Raw genomic sequence first — 17,671 nt, forward strand, 5'->3', positions numbered from 1 at the left:
TCCCCGTGTCTGCGTGGGTTTCCTCTGGGTGCTCCAGATTTCCTCCCACACTCCAAACATGTGCGCGTTAGGTTAGTTGGCCATGCGAAATTGACCCTCAGTGTCCCAAGATGTGTAGGTTAGGGAGATTAGGCATGGTAAACATGTGGTGCTGTCGGGATACAGCAGGGAAAAGGGCCTGGTTAAGGTACTCTGAGACAGTCAGTTCAGACTCAGTGAGCCAGATGGCCTCTTCCTGCACTGTAGACATCCTATGCTTTCACGCAAGGAGCTTGCACTTTCAAATCCCTGTATGAACCATTTGTGATTTGTTTTATTGACTTTGACATTTGTGGCTTTGTTTCAGATACAGTTGTTGGCAACAGGGAAGTAACATTAATAAAGCATAGAAACACATTTGGATTATAGTACACATATCGAACATTACAGCGCAGTACAGGCCCTTCGGCCCTCGATATTGCGCCAACCTGTGAATCTAAAGTCCATCTAACCTACACTATTCCAATATCGTCCATATGTTTATCCAACGACCATTTAAATGCCCTTAATGTTGGCGAATCCCCTACTGTTGCAGGCAGGGCATTCCACGCTCTTACTACTCTCTGAGTAAAGAACCTACCTCTGACACCTGTCCTATATCTATCACCCCTCAATTTAAAGCTATGTCCTCTTGTGTTAGCCAGCACCAGCTGAGGAAAAAGGTTCACACTGTCCACCCTATCTAATCCTCTGATCATCTTGTATGCCTCTACTAACTCATCTCTTATCCTCCTCTCTAATGAAAACAGCCTTAAGTCCCTCAGCCTTAAGACCTTCCCACGATACCAGGCAACATCCTGGTAAATCTCCTCTGCACCCTTTGCAATGCTCCCACATCCTTCCTATAATGTGGTGACCAGAACTGTACGCAATATTCCAAGTGTGGCCGCACCAGAGCTTTGTACAGCTGCAACATGACCTCATGGCTCCGAAACCCAGTCCCTCTACCAATAAAAGCTAACACACCGTATGCCTTTTAAAAACCTTATCAACCTGGGTGCCAACTTTCAGGGATCTATGCACATGGAATAATAGCAACAGAGTAGGCCATTTAGCCCCTGTGGCGTGATATGATGGCTGATCTGCAATCTAAAATTCTATCTATTCTTGGCATATACTTGTCACTCAACTTTCTAAGCATTAATCACCAGTCAAACTGTACAAAATGCGTGTGTCCTCTGTGCTAATGTAATGCAGAGTGTATAACAGGAAAAGCGTTGATGAATGCACTTAATTTTCATTGCATTTTATTTTAGATAATCGAAGATTTGACTTTGGTTCACAAGGCACATCATATCTCACTGAGCTACAAGCTTACTCACAATATAGAGTTTCTCAAGACCCTGTTGATAGATCAAAACATTGATGTACTGGTAAGAAACTGGATTCAGTAAAACATAATTATACATTTTTATTCTTCTAGTTGTTTAAAAAGTACTCCAAAAATTTTTATTTATGTCAAAACGTGTTTCTTGTTAATGTGTCAATGTATCACCGTGACAAATTGTGATAGCTTTTACAGAGCCCCCTAATCTTTTACAAGGGCAGCACGGTGGCACAGTGATTGGCACTGCTGCTTCACAACGCCAGGGACCCGAGTTCAATTCCCGGCTTGGGTCACTGTCTGTGCGGAGTCTGCACGTTCTCCCTGTGTCTGGGTTTCTTTCGAGTGCCCCGGTTTCCTCCCACAGTCCAAAGATGTGCGGGTTAGGTGGATTGGCCATGCTAAATTGCCCCTTGGTGTCAGCGGGACGAGCTAGGGTCAATGTGTGGGGTTAGGTCTGGGTGGGATTGTGGTCAGTGCAGACTCGATGGGCCGAATGGCCTCCTTCTGCACTGTGGGATTCTATGATCACAAATAAACATCAGCACCAAGGAGAAGGGAGAGGGAACGTTGGGTAAATTCCATTTTATTTTTGCCTTCAAGAAGTGCCTGAGCATCTAGTCTTGGCTGACGGAAGGTGAAATGAATAAACTGTTTCTCCAGCCATTTTTTGACAGCTATGAGTGAATTACATTTGGGCACTTTCACTCCAGTTTCCAGTGGAACCAAGTTGTCCATAATAGAACAGTGGCTTAATGTCTAGCACTGCTGCCTCACAGCGCCAGTGACCCAGGTTCGATTCCTGGATTGGGTCACCGTCTGTGCAGAGTCTGCACGTTCTCCCCGTGTCTGCATGGGTTTCCTCCTACAGTCGGAAACTCGTGCTGGTATGATGCATTGGCCCTGCTAAATTCTCCCTTGGTGTACCCGAAAAAGGCGCCGGATTGTGGTGACTAGGGGATTTTCACGGTAACTTCATTGCAGTGTTAATGCGAGTCTACTTGTGACACCAGTATATAAACTTTTAACTTTGTACTCCAAATCTTACCAGTTGAATTTAACTTCCACCATGGTGGGATTTGAACCCTTGTCCTCTGGGCCTTGTCCTTTGGAATACTAGTCCAGTGACATCACCATGATGCCACCGTCTCCCACGATGTAACGTCCGGAGCTCTTAATGTGCCCTCGCCCAGGTATCCATCTGAAAACTACTTCTGGAAGGATGTCAGTAAGGATTTGCAGCACATCCGGGGGGAGATATTTTACTCAATTCTGTCTTACATCTTGGGGAGATGAGGACAGAAAACCCACCGAGAGGAGTTCTGTGTGCCCTCAGTGATTGCTGCTTGATTGTGACTCTCCAGGTATCATTGCTGTTCAATGACCGTATATAGACAGGCATATTAATGATGGGATGATATTATCTAAGTTATTTCCCATCATCATCACCCGAGCAACCCCAGTTGGGGAGAATGCCAGTGAGTTAATGACATCCAGCATGGTATAGGGAGGTATGAACACTGCTACAGCTACTGAGAACCCAAACCTGCCCTCAACAAACTGCAATGAGATCAGCACCCAGTGCTTTTATCTGAAACCCTTGCAAGAGTGAACAGAAAGAAAACCCTTAAAATCTTAGCAATTCTGCACAATAATTTGTAATATACGTTCTCTCAGTGGATGGCTGTTGGTGGGGTGAGGGTGTTGGCTGTCGGTGGGGTGAGGGTGTTGGCTGTCAGTGGCGGAGCGGGGGTTTGTCTGTCAGTGGGGAGGGTATCGCAGTGGGGGGATGTCTGTGGGTGTCTTTCTTTCAGTAGTTGAACTGTGGGAGAGGGAACATTTTAAGGGCAAGTCAATCAGTGCCACAGTTGCGTATCTGTTCACTGTGGCTTAAGAAGAGCAATGGTATATCGTACCACGGTAGCACAGTGGTTAGCACTGCTGCTTCACAGCTCCAGGGACCTGGGTTCGATTCCCGGCTCGGGTCACTGTCTGCGTGGGGTTTGCACATTCTCCTCGTGTCTGCGTGGGTTTCCTCCGGGTACTCCGGTTCCCTCCCACAGTCCAAAGATGTGCGGGTTAGGCCATGCTAAAAATTGCCCTTAGTGTCCTGAAATGCATAGAGGGATTAGTGGATAACTATGTAGGGATATGGGGGTAGGGCCTGGGTGGGATTGTGGTCGGTGCAGACTTGATGGGCTGAATGGCCTCTTTCTGTACTGTAGGGTTTCTGTGTATAGGATTGTGTGCTGGGAATCTGTCCACCGTCTTGGCTGAGAATGGCATTTGTCCCTCAGTGAAGATACGAACGAGGCAAGGGAGCAAATAAAAAACTAAGTCTTCTTCTGCTTCAGGTAAAGGCTGATATGCAAGGCCTGACTCCTAACCTCGAGGGCTCCATTCAAATCATTGTGGATGGTGGGAAGTCCATCGCCTGTGCGTTCAACACTTACGCAAATGATGAACTTCTGAAGTTCATCATCAAGAATAACCACAACAGCGAAAGCTTAGCGACGGCAGGTTATCCAAAGGAGATTATGCTTGTCTTCATTGCACAGAGAACAGGTAAGGTTTACGTTTGTGTCCAAATGGGTAAAATTGCCCAAATTATTAAATTAAAATGGAACTTTGGCAACTTTCTCACTAGCTCTGCCAGTTTAAGATAGAAACGGAGAGACTGAATGCGATTTTACAGTCTCGCTCGTCCCGAAACCATAAAATCCTGCCAGAGATCATAGAACGTACAACACAAAGACAGGCCCTTTGGCCCAAACTGGTCTATGCTGACCGAAAAGCCCATCTAAACTAACCCCATTTGCCTGCAGTTGGCCCATATCTAAACCTTTCCTAGCCGTGCATCTGTCCAAATGCCTTTGAAAAATTGGTCAACGTCTCTACCTCAACCACTTTCTCCGTGCTTTTTTTCTCCCTTTTCTGTGGTCCGCTGCCCGCCCGCTCCGATTTCCGTAGTGGACGAGACGGCAAAATTCCGGCTGTGGAATCAGGAGTCGGACGTTAGGCACCATGGAAGTTAGCAGTCTTTTCCGTAAAAGATCACTGCTGAGTGGCTTTAAAAGTATTAAAAGCAATGGCTGCATTTGTTGAACGTTCAGGAAGTGTGGGATTGTCATCTTTTGGACACAGAGCTTCGCAAGGATTTGAGTATTGTCCATGCGGCTGTCCTGTGGCGCAGTGGGTAGCGTCCCCGCCTCCGAGTCACAGGTTCCAGGTTCAAGTCACACTCCAGGGCTTGATGGTCAAGGAAGGTGTATTCAGAATGTGGCCAAACCTCAGACGAGTTGATTATCAACCTCCCAGAACACCCCAATGTTGGCGATAAGAGCAGGAGAGGTCCTTGGATAACCATGTAATGGAAGGAAAATTGGAGCCTTTCCCTCTCTGTAGTTTCAAACTACGATGTGGATGCCGGCATTGGACTGGGGTAAAGACAGTAAGAAGTCTGACAACACCAGGTTTTAGTCCAACCAATTTATTTGATAGTAAACTCACAAGCTTTCGAGAGGTTTCCCTCTTCTTGTTGGCGAACACTTCAGTGGTCACGGGCATTCAGCCTCTGACCTTCGGGTAAGCGTTCTCCAAGGCAGCCTTCACGACACACGACAGCGCAGAGTCGCTGAGCACAGACTGATAGCCAAGTTCCGTACACATGAGGACGGTCTCAACCGGGATCTTGGGTTCATGTCGCACTCTCTGTAACCCCCGTGACTTGCCTGGGTTTGCAAAACCTCACTTAATGTACTGTCTGGAGACAATACACATCTCTTTAACCTGTGATCAGTGCTCCTTCCACTCACATTGTCGGCCGCTTTAGGACTTGAACAGCAGGTTAGGTGTGGGGATTCGCATTCTAATCAGTAATCTGTCAACTGTCTGTGCTTTATATGCTCTGTCTGAGGCCAGAACTCTCCATTCACCTGACAAAGAGGGAAACCCCTCGAATGCTAGTGAGTTTACTATCAAATAAATTGGTTGGACTAAAACCTGGTGTTGTCAGACTTTTTACTGTGTTTCAAACTACAACATAGGTGTAAAATTGCATCCTGCCATCGCAACTGAGATCCCTTATAACACACCATCAAACCATCCATATTTGCCACTCATATCATACAAATCTAACCTGTTCCAACGTACGAGAGAATGGAGACTACCGAACACAGACATCGCAAATATGGAACATGTGTTCAGGTCCAGTCAGGTAAATTGAGAGTCTTTTGTGTTTATAGAACCACAGAATCCCTACAGAGCAGAAAGAGGCTATTTGGCCCATCAAGTCTGCACTGACTGTCCAAAGGTGCATCCCCACCCAGAACTCCTCCCTCCACCCTATTCCGGTAACCCTGTGCATTTGCTATGGCTAATTCCCCCAACCTACAGATCTTTGGACATTAAGGGGCAGTTTAGCATGGCCAATCCACCTAACCTGTACATCTTTAGACTGTGGGAGGAAACCAGAGCACTCAGAGGAGAAACACACAGTCACGGGGAGAACGTACAAACTCCGTGCACACAGTCACCCAAGTTGGAATCAAACCCGGATCCCTGGCGCTATGAGAAAGCAGTGATGCCCTCTCCACTGGAAGATTTTATTACAGGATTAACTTGGGCAGCATCAGTTCTGATTCTATTAGATACAGTCGCACAGTGCAAAATGACTCCGACTGTATATGATTTTCATTCAGAATGGGGATCGAATGGTACGAGAATGCTACATTGACACAGTAGTGTGTGCTTGTCTGAGGTGGGGGTTTGTGATGCATCGTTAATACAAAGGGGTGAATTTTAACCTCTGAGATTAGTTGGATTGTGATTGGGTGAGTCAGAAATATTTAAACTCTCAAACCTGACTTCCCATTAACCAGTTGCGAACAGAGCTGGGATAGCAGGAGCAAGTTGGTCATTTCAATAGTATATTGAGGCTGGGAGGTTCACCTTTAACCCGCCTCGTAGGTTTAACCCTGGCTGCCTGAGTTTTCCAAGCCTCTAGAAGCCAGACTGTTCAAGGGGTCAGGGAGTCTCAGAGTGACTGTGCAGTATGTCTTGTGGGCCAAGAGGAACAGGCATGCTTCCTGCCACCACCCAATGTGCCTTCAGTGGCGACTGTAGTGCACCAGTTTTGGACTTCAGACTGACTAGCCTCATGTTCCCTCGAATCATTCTGTCACTTAGCTTGAATCTATGACCTCTAGTTTTTGAACTGTCTAACACAGTAAGAAGTCTGACAACACCAGGTTTAAGTCCAACCCATTTATTTGATAGTAAACTCGCAAGCTTTTGGGGGTTTGCCCTTTGTCAGGCGAAGGGAAAGTTCTGGCCTCCATTCACCTGACGAAGGGGCAAACCCCCGAAAGCTTGCGAGTTTACTGTCAAATAAATCGGTTGGACTTAAACCTGGTGTTGTCAGACTTCTTACTGTGTTTACCCCAGTCCAACGCCGGCTTCTCCACATTTTGAACTGCCTGCCAAGGGAAACCGATTCCTGCTGTCTACTCTCTCACTACCCCTGACAATTTTGGACACCTCAATCATGTCAGCCTTCTCTGTTCCAAGTGAAAAAAAAACCCCAATCTCTCCTCATAGGTACAGTTCTCCAGTCCTGATGACAGTCTAGTAAACCTTTTCTCCTGAGCGATTTCTGTGGTGACCAGAACTGTACACAACACTCCAGTTGAGGCCTCACCAGTGTCTTGCGCAGTTCCATCAGAATTATTTTTGTATTCTCTATCTCTGCCATATGCCTCCTTCACAATCTTACCCACCTGTACTGCTGCCTTGAAGGACCTGTGCACTCACATGCCAAGATCTCTCACTTCACGTGACCAATGTCCAACCCCTTTATTTTTAACAACTCTGCGAAAATAACAACTTTTGATACGGCTGATTGTTGCCAGTAGCGGTTTTGGAAGCTGTAATATGTGAAGTCCACGTTTTTGCCAATTCTTATTGCTTTTTTGCACCCTTTGATCCTCAGACACCAAAATGAGTTCGATATTTGACATTCAGTATGATTCCAAGAGTATGAAGCTGAGTTTGGATGCCTCCAGGCAGTTTGCATTGGACGCAGTCATTGAAATTAACTTTGAAGTTCAGCACACAATCCCCTTCATTAAGAAGCTTGGTGTGCCCTTCACGATCAAGGTAACTGATGAGAAACATTTCAATGTAAGTTCTTGTTAATAATCCATTCCAGAGACTAATTAAAAGATGAGCTTGTGATACAGTTTTCACATTACGATATTGAAGAGACAGTGTGCTTGAACTTCGATGGGTTGCAATCTCGAGTTAAGACAGGATTATCATTAGAATCCCTATAGTGCAAAAGGAGGCCATTCGGCCCATCAAGTCTGCACCGACCACAATCCCTCCCGGCCCTATCCCCATAACCCCATGCATTTAACCTAGCTAGTCCCCCTGACACAAAGAGGCAATTTAGCATGGCCAATCCACCTAACCTGCACATCTTTGGACTGTGGGAGGAAACTGGAACATCCAGAGGAAACCCGCGCAGACACGGGGAGAATGTGCAGACTCCGCACAGACAGTGACCCAAGCCCGGAATTTGCTCCCACAGTCCAAAGATGTGCGGGTTAGGTGGATTGGCGGTGCTAAATTGCCCCTTGGTGTCAGCTAGGGTAAATGTGTGGGGTTATGAGGATAAGGCCTGGGTGGGATTGTGGTCAGTCCAGACTCGATGGGCCGAATGGCCTCCTTCTGCACTGTGGGATTCTATGATTCTATGAACATCAGCACCAAGGAGAAGGGAGAGGGAACATTGGGTCAATTCCATTGTGTTTTTTGCCTTCAAGATGTGCCTCAGCATCTGGTCTTGGTTGATGGAAGGTGGAATTAATAAACTGTTTCTTCAGCCATTTTGTGACAGCTATGAGTGTATTACATTTGGGCAGTTTCACTCCAGCTTCTGGTGGAACCAAGCTGTCCATAATAGAACAGTGGCTCAATGTTTTGACAGCTATGAGTTTTTGATGCTGTGAGGCCGCAGTGCTAACCACTGTGCTACCGTGCTGCCCCCAGCATGCTGTTTAAGCCCCTCCAGCATTGGAGGAGATGGCCAAGTGACATTATCGCAAGACTATTAATCCAGGAATTCAGCTATTGTTGCGGGGACCCGGGTTCGAATCCCACCACGGGAGATGGTGGAATTTGAATTCAACAAAAAATATCTGGGATTAAGAATCTACTGACGACTATTAAATCATTATCGATTGTTAGAAAAACCCATCTGGTTCACTAATGTCCCTCAGGGAAGGAAATCTGCCGTCCTTACCTGGTCTGACCTATGTGTGACTCCAGCAACGTGGTTGACTCCCAACTGCCCTCTGAACAAGGATGGCTAGGGATGGGCAATAAATGCTGGCCCAGCCAGTGACGCCCGGGTGCCATGAATGAATAAAAAGAAATACAAGTTTGTGAGGTTCGTGGGAGGACACCTCATTTGCTTGGGACAGGTGGATGCAAACAATGGACACCCGACAGCCCGTGAGAGCTGTCCTTGAGAGGGATGGCCGATTTTCAGGCCACAACCCCAACTCTCGATACGGTCCCCCTCAACTCACTGAGGAAGGCCATCGAGCTGAGTAATTTTTAACAAAATCATCTTTCTCAAGAGTCGTTCATGACCGAAGTTCCAGGGCAATGAAGAAACACGCAGTATTCCTGAAATTTCCCAGCTGTTCTGCTGGTCAACTGGCAGGAAACCGGCAAAAAGCCTGGGGGATTTCAGGCACAGAGCGTAACGAATTGTTCTGCTTTTGTAAATTGGCCCTTTGACGTGTTTTGCATTTTACAGCTTGTTTTTAACAAAACAGTGAATGCTAAAGACTCGAGAAGAAATGGAGAGGGCGCAAAAATGCAATTGGAAAGCATGTACAGGCTGGAATTCTCTGGCTGTTCACGCCTCACCATTGCTGCCAGTGAGAATGGAGAATCTGGTGCTCAGCCAAATCCCCATTCACTGCGGCGGGACTGGAGAATCCCAGCCACAGTTGAGGTCAGAGAACTTGGCCCAAGGCACTCTGCATGTTGGGCGAGGGCGGACAGTGGCTGTTCGGTGCACTGTTTGGTCTTTAAGTGACAAATGCATGATTGTAGAATAGACACTTGGTAGAAGAGTCTAGTCCTTGAGTTTGAATGGCCAACGAATGGCCAACAAATATTGTAGAAACAGCACCTGTCCCTAACATCGCACCTATGTTGTTACGCCTCAGGCCGATTACTATGGTATGCTTAAAGACACTGATGTGGATGCATCCTTGAAGCTAAAGTATGAACCAGCTGCTAATATGATCCTACATGTGGAAGGAAGGAATCAACATTACAAGTAAGAGGAACAATGTCAGCAGTAATTTAAAGAATATGAAGAAATTCTAGATAAATAAACAAAACCCTTGTAGTGTAATTAGCCAATGTTATTTCTGTTTCAAAGTCACTGTTGAACAAATGTCTTGTAATTGAAAACATGACTTCTTTTACACTGTAATGATCACTCAGCACTCAGTGGTTACTCTGACCCTGAACATTTGCTGCAATCAACAAATGTATTGGAACAATTAGAACCATACGCTCTTCCAGAAGGGAGTTGGATAAGCATCTGAAGGGCAATCATAAGTTTGTTCAGATCGGTGAACAGATGGGGGAGTGGGGCTAGTTAATTTGTAGTTTCAGAGAGGTTTGATGGGCTGAATGGCCACCTTACATCCTGGAACCATTCCACACCACTCTTTTCGAACTATTGCGAAAAGAGGTTGGACAATATTACTGAGGATTAAATTAAATTTATTTGGGAAGAAATGGGAGCGGTATTGTCACTGGAGTGACAATCCAGAGACCCAGGTTCAAATCCCACCACGGCAGATGGTGAAATCTGAATTGAATAAGAATCTGGAATTAAATGTCTAATTATCACGGCAGTCCATCTCGTTCACTTGTGTCCTTTAGAGAAGGAAATCTGCTGTCCTTACCTGGTCTGGCCTACATCTGACTCCAGATCCATGGCAATGAGTTGAGGATTAAATGCCCCCTCAAGGGCAATGAGGGATGGGCAATAAATGCTGGCTCAGCCAGCAACACCCACATCCCATGAAACAATCGAGAAAATTTCCAGCGCGAGCCAACAAATGATCAGATTTGATAAATTCAGCTATCTAACTTGCCATGGCGAGATAGTGAAGTCATGCCCTCTGGACCATTGCTCCTTACCATAATCATAACGTTATTACATTTCTGCTAGTATTATTCCAATGAAATGTGAGATTTTTCTTCAATATTAGTGATATAATTTATCTGTGTGCATCAATGTCCTTCTTAACGTTTACAACATCAAGGATGGCACAGTGGTTAGCACTGCTGCCTCACAGCGCCGAGGACCCAAGTTCGATTCCAGCTTTGGGTGACTGTCTGTGTGGAGTCTGCACGTTCTCCCCGTGTCTGTGTGGGTTTCCTCCCACACTCCAAAGATGTGCGGGTTAGGTTGATTGTCCGTGGTCAATTGCCCCTTCGTGTCTGAGGGACTAGCTGGGGTAAATATATGGACGACGCAGTGGCGCAGTCCAAAAGACTTGCTGGTCTGGTGGATTGACCATGCTAAATTCTCTCTCAGTGTACCCGAACAGGCACCAGACTGGGGAGGCTAGGGGACATTCGCAGTAACTTCATTGCAGTGTTAACGTCAGCCTACTTGTGACACAAATTAATTAATAAATAAATAAACATGGGGTGACGCGGATAGGGAGGGATTGTCGTCGGTGCAGGCTCGATGGGCCAAACGGCCGCCTCCTGCACTGCAGGGATTCTGTAATTCTCTGATTCTGTGAACGTTCTGGTTGGGTTCACTGACGGCTTGGTTTCTTTCTCTCTTCCCTTTGTAGTAAAGAGTTGCAGCTCATAGCTTTACAGAATATCCCTGCTCTCCATCACCTTCCTGGCGCAGTCGAAGTTGCAGCAAAGGTAAATAAATACCTGCCACTTTTACTGAAGTTAAACAGATTAAAAGTGTTTCATTGTTATATTCGCAAATATGAATCAAAGCGTTTCCTTTGAGCGTGAGCAAGCCACAAACCTGAACTACATTTACAGCAATAAGTCCGCAGTAAGACTGCGAAAGAAAATATTGGACCGCACTGAAGATGGAGTTTGCTTTTAACTTTACGATGCAGAATTGCAGGACTTCTTGGCCCAGCTGGACTGTCTTCATCCTGACAATCGTAAGGACTTGACGGTTTCTCGAATGTTTCCACTTGCATCCTTGCTTACCACTCCTGCAAGTGCTGTCTGTGTTATTTTTACTTTCTGGCACAGTCCTGCTCTCATTCTTTCTAATTTCCCGCGAGAGGTTTTATGGCACAGAGATTGGGACCCCACTCATTTGAGTGCGGACCTGCCACACTGAATTTACTTCATTCAGGCGCAGACTCAACTCATCTGGGTCACTGTCCAGGGAGAGGTGATATATATTACCATGTTTTCTGTTTGTTGCCAATCATTTCTGGCAGGGAAGCATGTACTGATGAGTTATTTTCTACAATAAATTGGCAAAAACACAAATGCAGCATAACAAAGCAATAACATAATCTGCAGGTCTTATTTAATCACAGATACTTACACTCAGTTTTATCTGTCTGAATTTTGTACCAAGGGTTTATAGTGTCCGTCTGCTATATACAGATGCTATATCCTGTATTACAGAATCCCTACTCTGCAGGAGACCATTCGGCCCATCGAGTCCTCATCGACAAGAATCCCACCCAGGCCCTATCCCCATAACCCCACCTATTTACCCTGCTAATCCCCTGATGCTAAGGGGCAAGTCAACATGGCCCATCCACCTCATCTGCACATCTTAGGACAGTGAGAGGAAACCCACACAGACATGAGGAGAACGCGCAGACTGCACACAGACCAAGTGACCCAAGGCCGGAATCGAACCCGGGTCCCTGGCGCTGTGAGGCAGCACTGTGCGGCCCCTATTAAAGTAACCTCTGGGCTTTATTATATACATTTTAAAATTGGATTTTAATTATAAACCAACACAGATAAAATAAAAAACAACCTCATTCCTTCATTACTAATGCTGACAACCTTTTCTTTGTTAGGTTAATTACACAGCAAGTGTGATAAACGGGACATTGAACATCATGTTGGATGGGGAGAAACTGAATGCTTTCACCATTTTAACCATTGGTGCTTCTGGCTATAGTGAAATCTTTGAGATGACCCACACATTCTCACAGGTTTGCCCACCATTTGATATAATGTGTTATGCTTGTGTTCCTTTAACAGTACAGTATTATCACTGATATTTTGTGATTCAATTAGCATGATGTTGATTTTACTTCTGTGATTAATAGTTGTATATTTCATCCTTTTTTTTCTTACTCGGAACATACCAATGTCTGGGCGACATGGTGGTACAGTGGTTAGCACTGTGGCCTCACGGTGCCAGGGACTCGGGTTTGATTCCGGCTTAGTTATTTGCTTTTGGCAACTCGCTGCTTCCTACCAAGGAACGATCAGTGCCAGCCCCTCGTCTTCTCCCAAGCCTGGAGGCGCCACTGCAGCAGCCCAGCCTCTCATTGAGTGCCCAGCCTCTTGCCCACAAAATGGTTCGGCCCCTTCTCCTTTATTAACCACTCGGTGGCACAGTGGTTAGCACTGCTGCCTCACAGCACCAGGGACCCGGGTTCAAATCCGGCCTCGGGTCACTGTCCGTGTGGAGCTTGCATGTTCTCCCCGTGTCTGCGTGGGTTTCCTCCGGTTTCATCCCACATTCCAAAGATATGCAGGTTAGGTGGATTGGCCATGCTGATTTGCCCCTAAGTGTCAGGGGGAGTAGCTAAGGTAAATGCGGAGGGTTATGGGGATAGGATTTGGGCAGGATTGTGATTAATGCAGATTCGATGGGCCGAATGGTCTCCTTCTGTACTGTAGGATTCTACCATTCTGTAATAGTTCAGCCCCTTCTCCTTTATTAACCATGTGGTGGCACAGTGGTTAGCACGGCTGCCTCACAGCGCCAGGGACCCGGATTCAATTCCTGGCTGGGGTCACTGTCTGCGCGGAGTCTGCACATTCTCCCCGTCATGGTGTGGGTTTCCTCCGCGTGCTCCAGTTTCCTCCAAGTGCTCCAATTTCCTCCCACAGTCTGAAAGACGTGCTGGTTAGATGCATTGGCCATGTTAAATTTTCCCTCAGTGTATCCAAACAGACCACTCGGGGATTTTCACAGTAACTTCATTGCAGTGTTAAGCCAACTTGCGTATTCTGCGCGTTCTCCCCATGTCTGCGCGGGTTTCTTCCGGGTGCTCCGGTTGCCTCCCACAGTCTGAAAGACACACTGGTTAGGTGCATTGGCCGTGCTAAATTCACCCTCAGTGTACCCGAACAGGCGTCAGAGTGTGGCAACTAGGGGATTTTCACAGTTACTTCATTGCAGTGTTAATGTAAACCCACTTGTGACAACAATAAATAAACTTTAAAACTTAAGTCAAGCCAAGACCTTGGATAACTGCACCATGATGGCCACCTATCTCTAAGAACAGAAAACACAATTAATTTGAATGATGTGTGTTTGTTTCATCTTTGCAGTTGAAAACAGTTCCTAAACAATTGGTCTGTAACACAGTTTACCAGAAGATTGGCAGGACCACCATGTTCACTCACAATGCCACGTGGGAAGACCAGGAACTGAGATTTTTAGGGAGCTACAGTGGATCCTTCCCAAAGATATTTGGGCGCCATGAAACTCGTGGTAAGTATGTTGGGAAAATAATACGAAATTGTGCCTTTTGATCTTCCAACCTGGACTATTTGGTCACTGGTTCAGCAGCTATATTACAAGTTTTTCATAAATTTGGCAAGCAATTTCTATTCTGCGTTCTGAACAAGACTAACGAGGCTTTGTCATTCTTTCGTAGTGAACTTTTACCACCCGTTTGCAATCCCATTCCCTCGGCAGTCACAGCTCAGGATGAGCCTTTCTCACTCTCTCTTCAGTCACCAGGATGACATTGTAATTAACTGGGACAACAAGGATCAGGTTTGCTTGTTAAATATGAAATCTTTATTTGACAATCAGATAGAAGCCGTGATTGTGAGATTTATTGTATTTGCTAAGAACATAGAACATTACAGCACAGTACAGGCCCTTCGGCCCTCGATGTTGCGCTGACCAGTGGAACCAATCTAATGACCCTCTAACCTAAACTATTCCAATGTTATCCATATGCCTATCCACTGACCATTTGAACGCCCTTAAAGTTGGCGAGTCCACAACTGCTGCAGGCAGGGCATTCCACGCCCTTACTACGCTCTGAGTAAAGAACCTACCTCTGACATCCGTCCTATAATTACCACCCCTTCATTTAAAGCTATGTCCCCTTGTGCTACCCATCTCCATCCGAGGAAAAAGTCTCTCACTGTCCACCCTATCTAACCCTCTGATCATCTTGTATGACTCTATTAAGTCACCTCTTAACCTTCTTCTCTCTAACGAAAACAGCCTCAAGTCCCTCAGCCTTTCCTCATAAGACCTTCCCACCATACCAGGCAACATCTTGGTAAACCTCCTCTGCACCCTTTCCAATGCCTCCACGTCCTTCTCATAATGCGGCGACCAGAACTGTACGCAATACTCCAAATGTAGCCGCACCAGGGTTTTGTACAGTTGCGACATGACCTCACGGCTCCAAAATTCAATCCCTCGACCAATAAAAGCTAACACACTGTATGCCTTCTTAACAACCTTATCAACCTGGGGGCCAACTTTCAGGGATAAAAGAATTTAACCCGAGGAATGTTTTGGTCTGAATTGAATAATTGAATTCGTTCATGGGGTTTGGGTGTCGCTGGCAATGCCAGCATCTATTCCCCATCCTTAATTGCCCTTGAGAAGGTGGTGGTGAACTACCTTCTTCAGCCACTATTGCCCATGTGGTACACCCACAGTGCTGTTAGGAAGGGAATGCCAGTGGAGCAACGGTGATTTATTCCCAAGTCAGGATGGTGAGTGACTTGGAGGGGAACTTCCCAGGTGGTGGTATCTGCTGCCCTTGTCTCTCGAGATGGTAGCGGTCACGGGCTTGGAAGGTGCTGTCGATGGAGCCTTAGTGAGTTCCTACAGTGCATCCTGTAGATGGTGCACACTGCTGCTCCTGTTTGTCAGTGTTGGAGGAAGTGAATGTTTAAGGCAGGGAAAGCAATCAAGTGGGGCTGCTTTGTCCTGGATGGTGTCGAGCTTCTTGAGTGTCGTTGGAGCCGCACTCATCCAGGCAAGTAGAGAGTATTCCATCACACTCCTGACTTGTGTCTTTGAAGTGATTTAAATCACTTTCCAATATTAGCCTGACTCCGAAGTTCTGGAACTCTGGAAATACCCGTTTCCACAATGGTGCCAGCGATGTCGGGATGTCAATGTGCAGACTCCCAAACTGCTCTTGTGCTGCTGGGAATTGAGCAGAGGGGGGAGTGATGGTTGGAATCTCGGGTTCACCTTCTTCAAGCCTGCCCAACAGAGAAATCCAGCCCAGTTCGCCCATCCTTTACCCCACCTCACCATAACTTTTCAAATTACTCTCTCTCTCTTCAGGGGCTAATCTTTTGAGGCTCGAGATTGCACATGTCTCCGCCACACTCTCAGGCAGTGTAGTCCAGATCCTAACCATTCACTGCTGAGAAATAAAATCCAGCACTGTGTAAAATAATTCTCTGAGCCACTGGTAAAGGCCAAGTGAAGCCTCAAATTATAAAACATTATAATTATAAACATCTTATTGACGTTGGAAAAAATTCAGTTGGACTCGATTGGAATTTGGAAGCCGCTTCTCCCTGGCATTTACCGCATCCTTTAGTAAACTAAAGTTTATTTTCGTCACAATACATTAACACTGCAATGAAGTTACTGTGAAAATTCCCCAGTCGCTACACTCCGGTGCCCGTTTGGGTACACTGAGGGAGAATTTAGCACGGCCAGCGCACCTAACCAGCATGTTTCTCGGACTGTGGGAGGAAACCGGAGGAAACCCACGCAGACACGGGGAGAATGTGCAGACTCCGCACAGACAGTGACCCGAGCCGGGAGTCGAACCCGGGTCCCTGGCGCTGTGAGGCAGCCGTGCTAACCAGTGTGCCACCGTGCCGCCCATCCCAGTAACCCCACTTGTGCATTTAATCCCATTTGAAAAGTAACCTCGGTCGGGATTCTCCGGCCTCCCGGTTGCGTGTGGGAAGCAGTGCGTTGCTTGCGAGTGGATGGATTCTCTGGATCCCCCCCCCCGCCGGCCCCCTGCCCCCCCGCTGCCCATGGGAATTCCCCTTGATGTCACCCCACATTGGCGGGAAACCCGCAGGTGAGGATGCGCTGCCGGCGGGACTGGAGAATCCCACCAGCGTGAACAGCCGGAGAATTCCGGCCCTGAAGTTTACGCTGTTCGTTTTGGCATAAGCATAAGCAATGCAAGTGCAAATGTGCTTTGATATCGGAAGAATTGTACTTTTTAGTGGAGCTTTTGAGGTGTTCCATAACTTTTGGGCAGGATTTTGACTTAGAGGCGTTCAGTCGTAATCCCACAGATGGTAGCTTCATCCTCAGCCAAACACGTACACCAAATGCCCAAAGCTGCAGTTCCTCTCGGACTGGGGAGGTTATTATGGCAACAACCCTTTGTACCATCAGTCGGGGAAAACTAATCTGTCTCACGACAGTATAATCCCAGCACATGTTGATCAGTTATATGTTTTAAAAAAAAATGTTTCTTTTGACTAGGTGGTTCTTTTAGCCTCTCTGAACTTGGACAACGATCAGCTGGAAAGCAGAGCGTACCTCCAGCATCCATTCCAACTCGCCTTGAAGAAGTTTGAGCTGCAGTGTCTTTCTGAGAGGAAAGAGCAGAAGTACAATCAAAAGGTTGGATTAGCGAACGAGGCGGGGATGGGGAGAGTTATCGCGGATTTTTTAAGAAATGTATTCCCTGCCTTCCCTTTGTCATCTGTGTCTCTGCTGGTTAAAGAGCAGGCGATTTTGCTCCACTGACATCTGTGCTCGCGGCAATAATACTGTCCCCTGATCCTCCGGGGCCCTCGCCGGCGGACGGGATTCTCCAGGCCCCGCTGCAGGGAATGAAGTTTTGGCTGAGCGCCAAATTCTGTGATCCCCACTGGCAGCAATGGTGGGACGTGAACGAGACCTGAGAATCCGTCCCAAGTGTAGGATCGAGCCTGAAATAGGGTGTAATTCCTGCTTTTGTTGGCTTGGATTTTGTGTGTCTCTCGTGTGGGGAT

General features: G+C 46.6%; 1 protein-coding gene across 1 annotated transcript in view; it reads left to right on the forward strand.

Annotated features, from left to right (window-relative positions):
- apoltp (apolipoprotein lipid transfer particle homolog) overlaps positions 1-17,671 on the forward strand; it is a 293,932-nt gene that overhangs the window by 207,803 nt on the left and 68,458 nt on the right. The window contains exons 44-51 of the mRNA XM_080207085.1: positions 1,296-1,412; positions 3,718-3,928; positions 4,334-4,393; positions 7,353-7,543; positions 12,490-12,627; positions 13,982-14,144; positions 14,311-14,486; positions 17,157-17,297. Coding sequence (XP_080063211.1) covers positions 1,296-1,412; positions 3,718-3,928; positions 4,334-4,393; positions 7,353-7,543; positions 12,490-12,627; positions 13,982-14,144; positions 14,311-14,486; positions 17,157-17,297 — 1,197 coding nt within the window. The remainder of the gene's footprint in view (positions 1-1,295; positions 1,413-3,717; positions 3,929-4,333; positions 4,394-7,352; positions 7,544-12,489; positions 12,628-13,981; positions 14,145-14,310; positions 14,487-17,156; positions 17,298-17,671) is intronic.

This window comes from Carcharhinus amblyrhynchos, chromosome 18 (assembly GCF_965287045.1).
Source record: "Carcharhinus amblyrhynchos chromosome 18, sCarAmb.v2.hapA, whole genome shotgun sequence".
Taxonomy (NCBI): domain Eukaryota; kingdom Metazoa; phylum Chordata; class Chondrichthyes; order Carcharhiniformes; family Carcharhinidae; genus Carcharhinus; species Carcharhinus amblyrhynchos.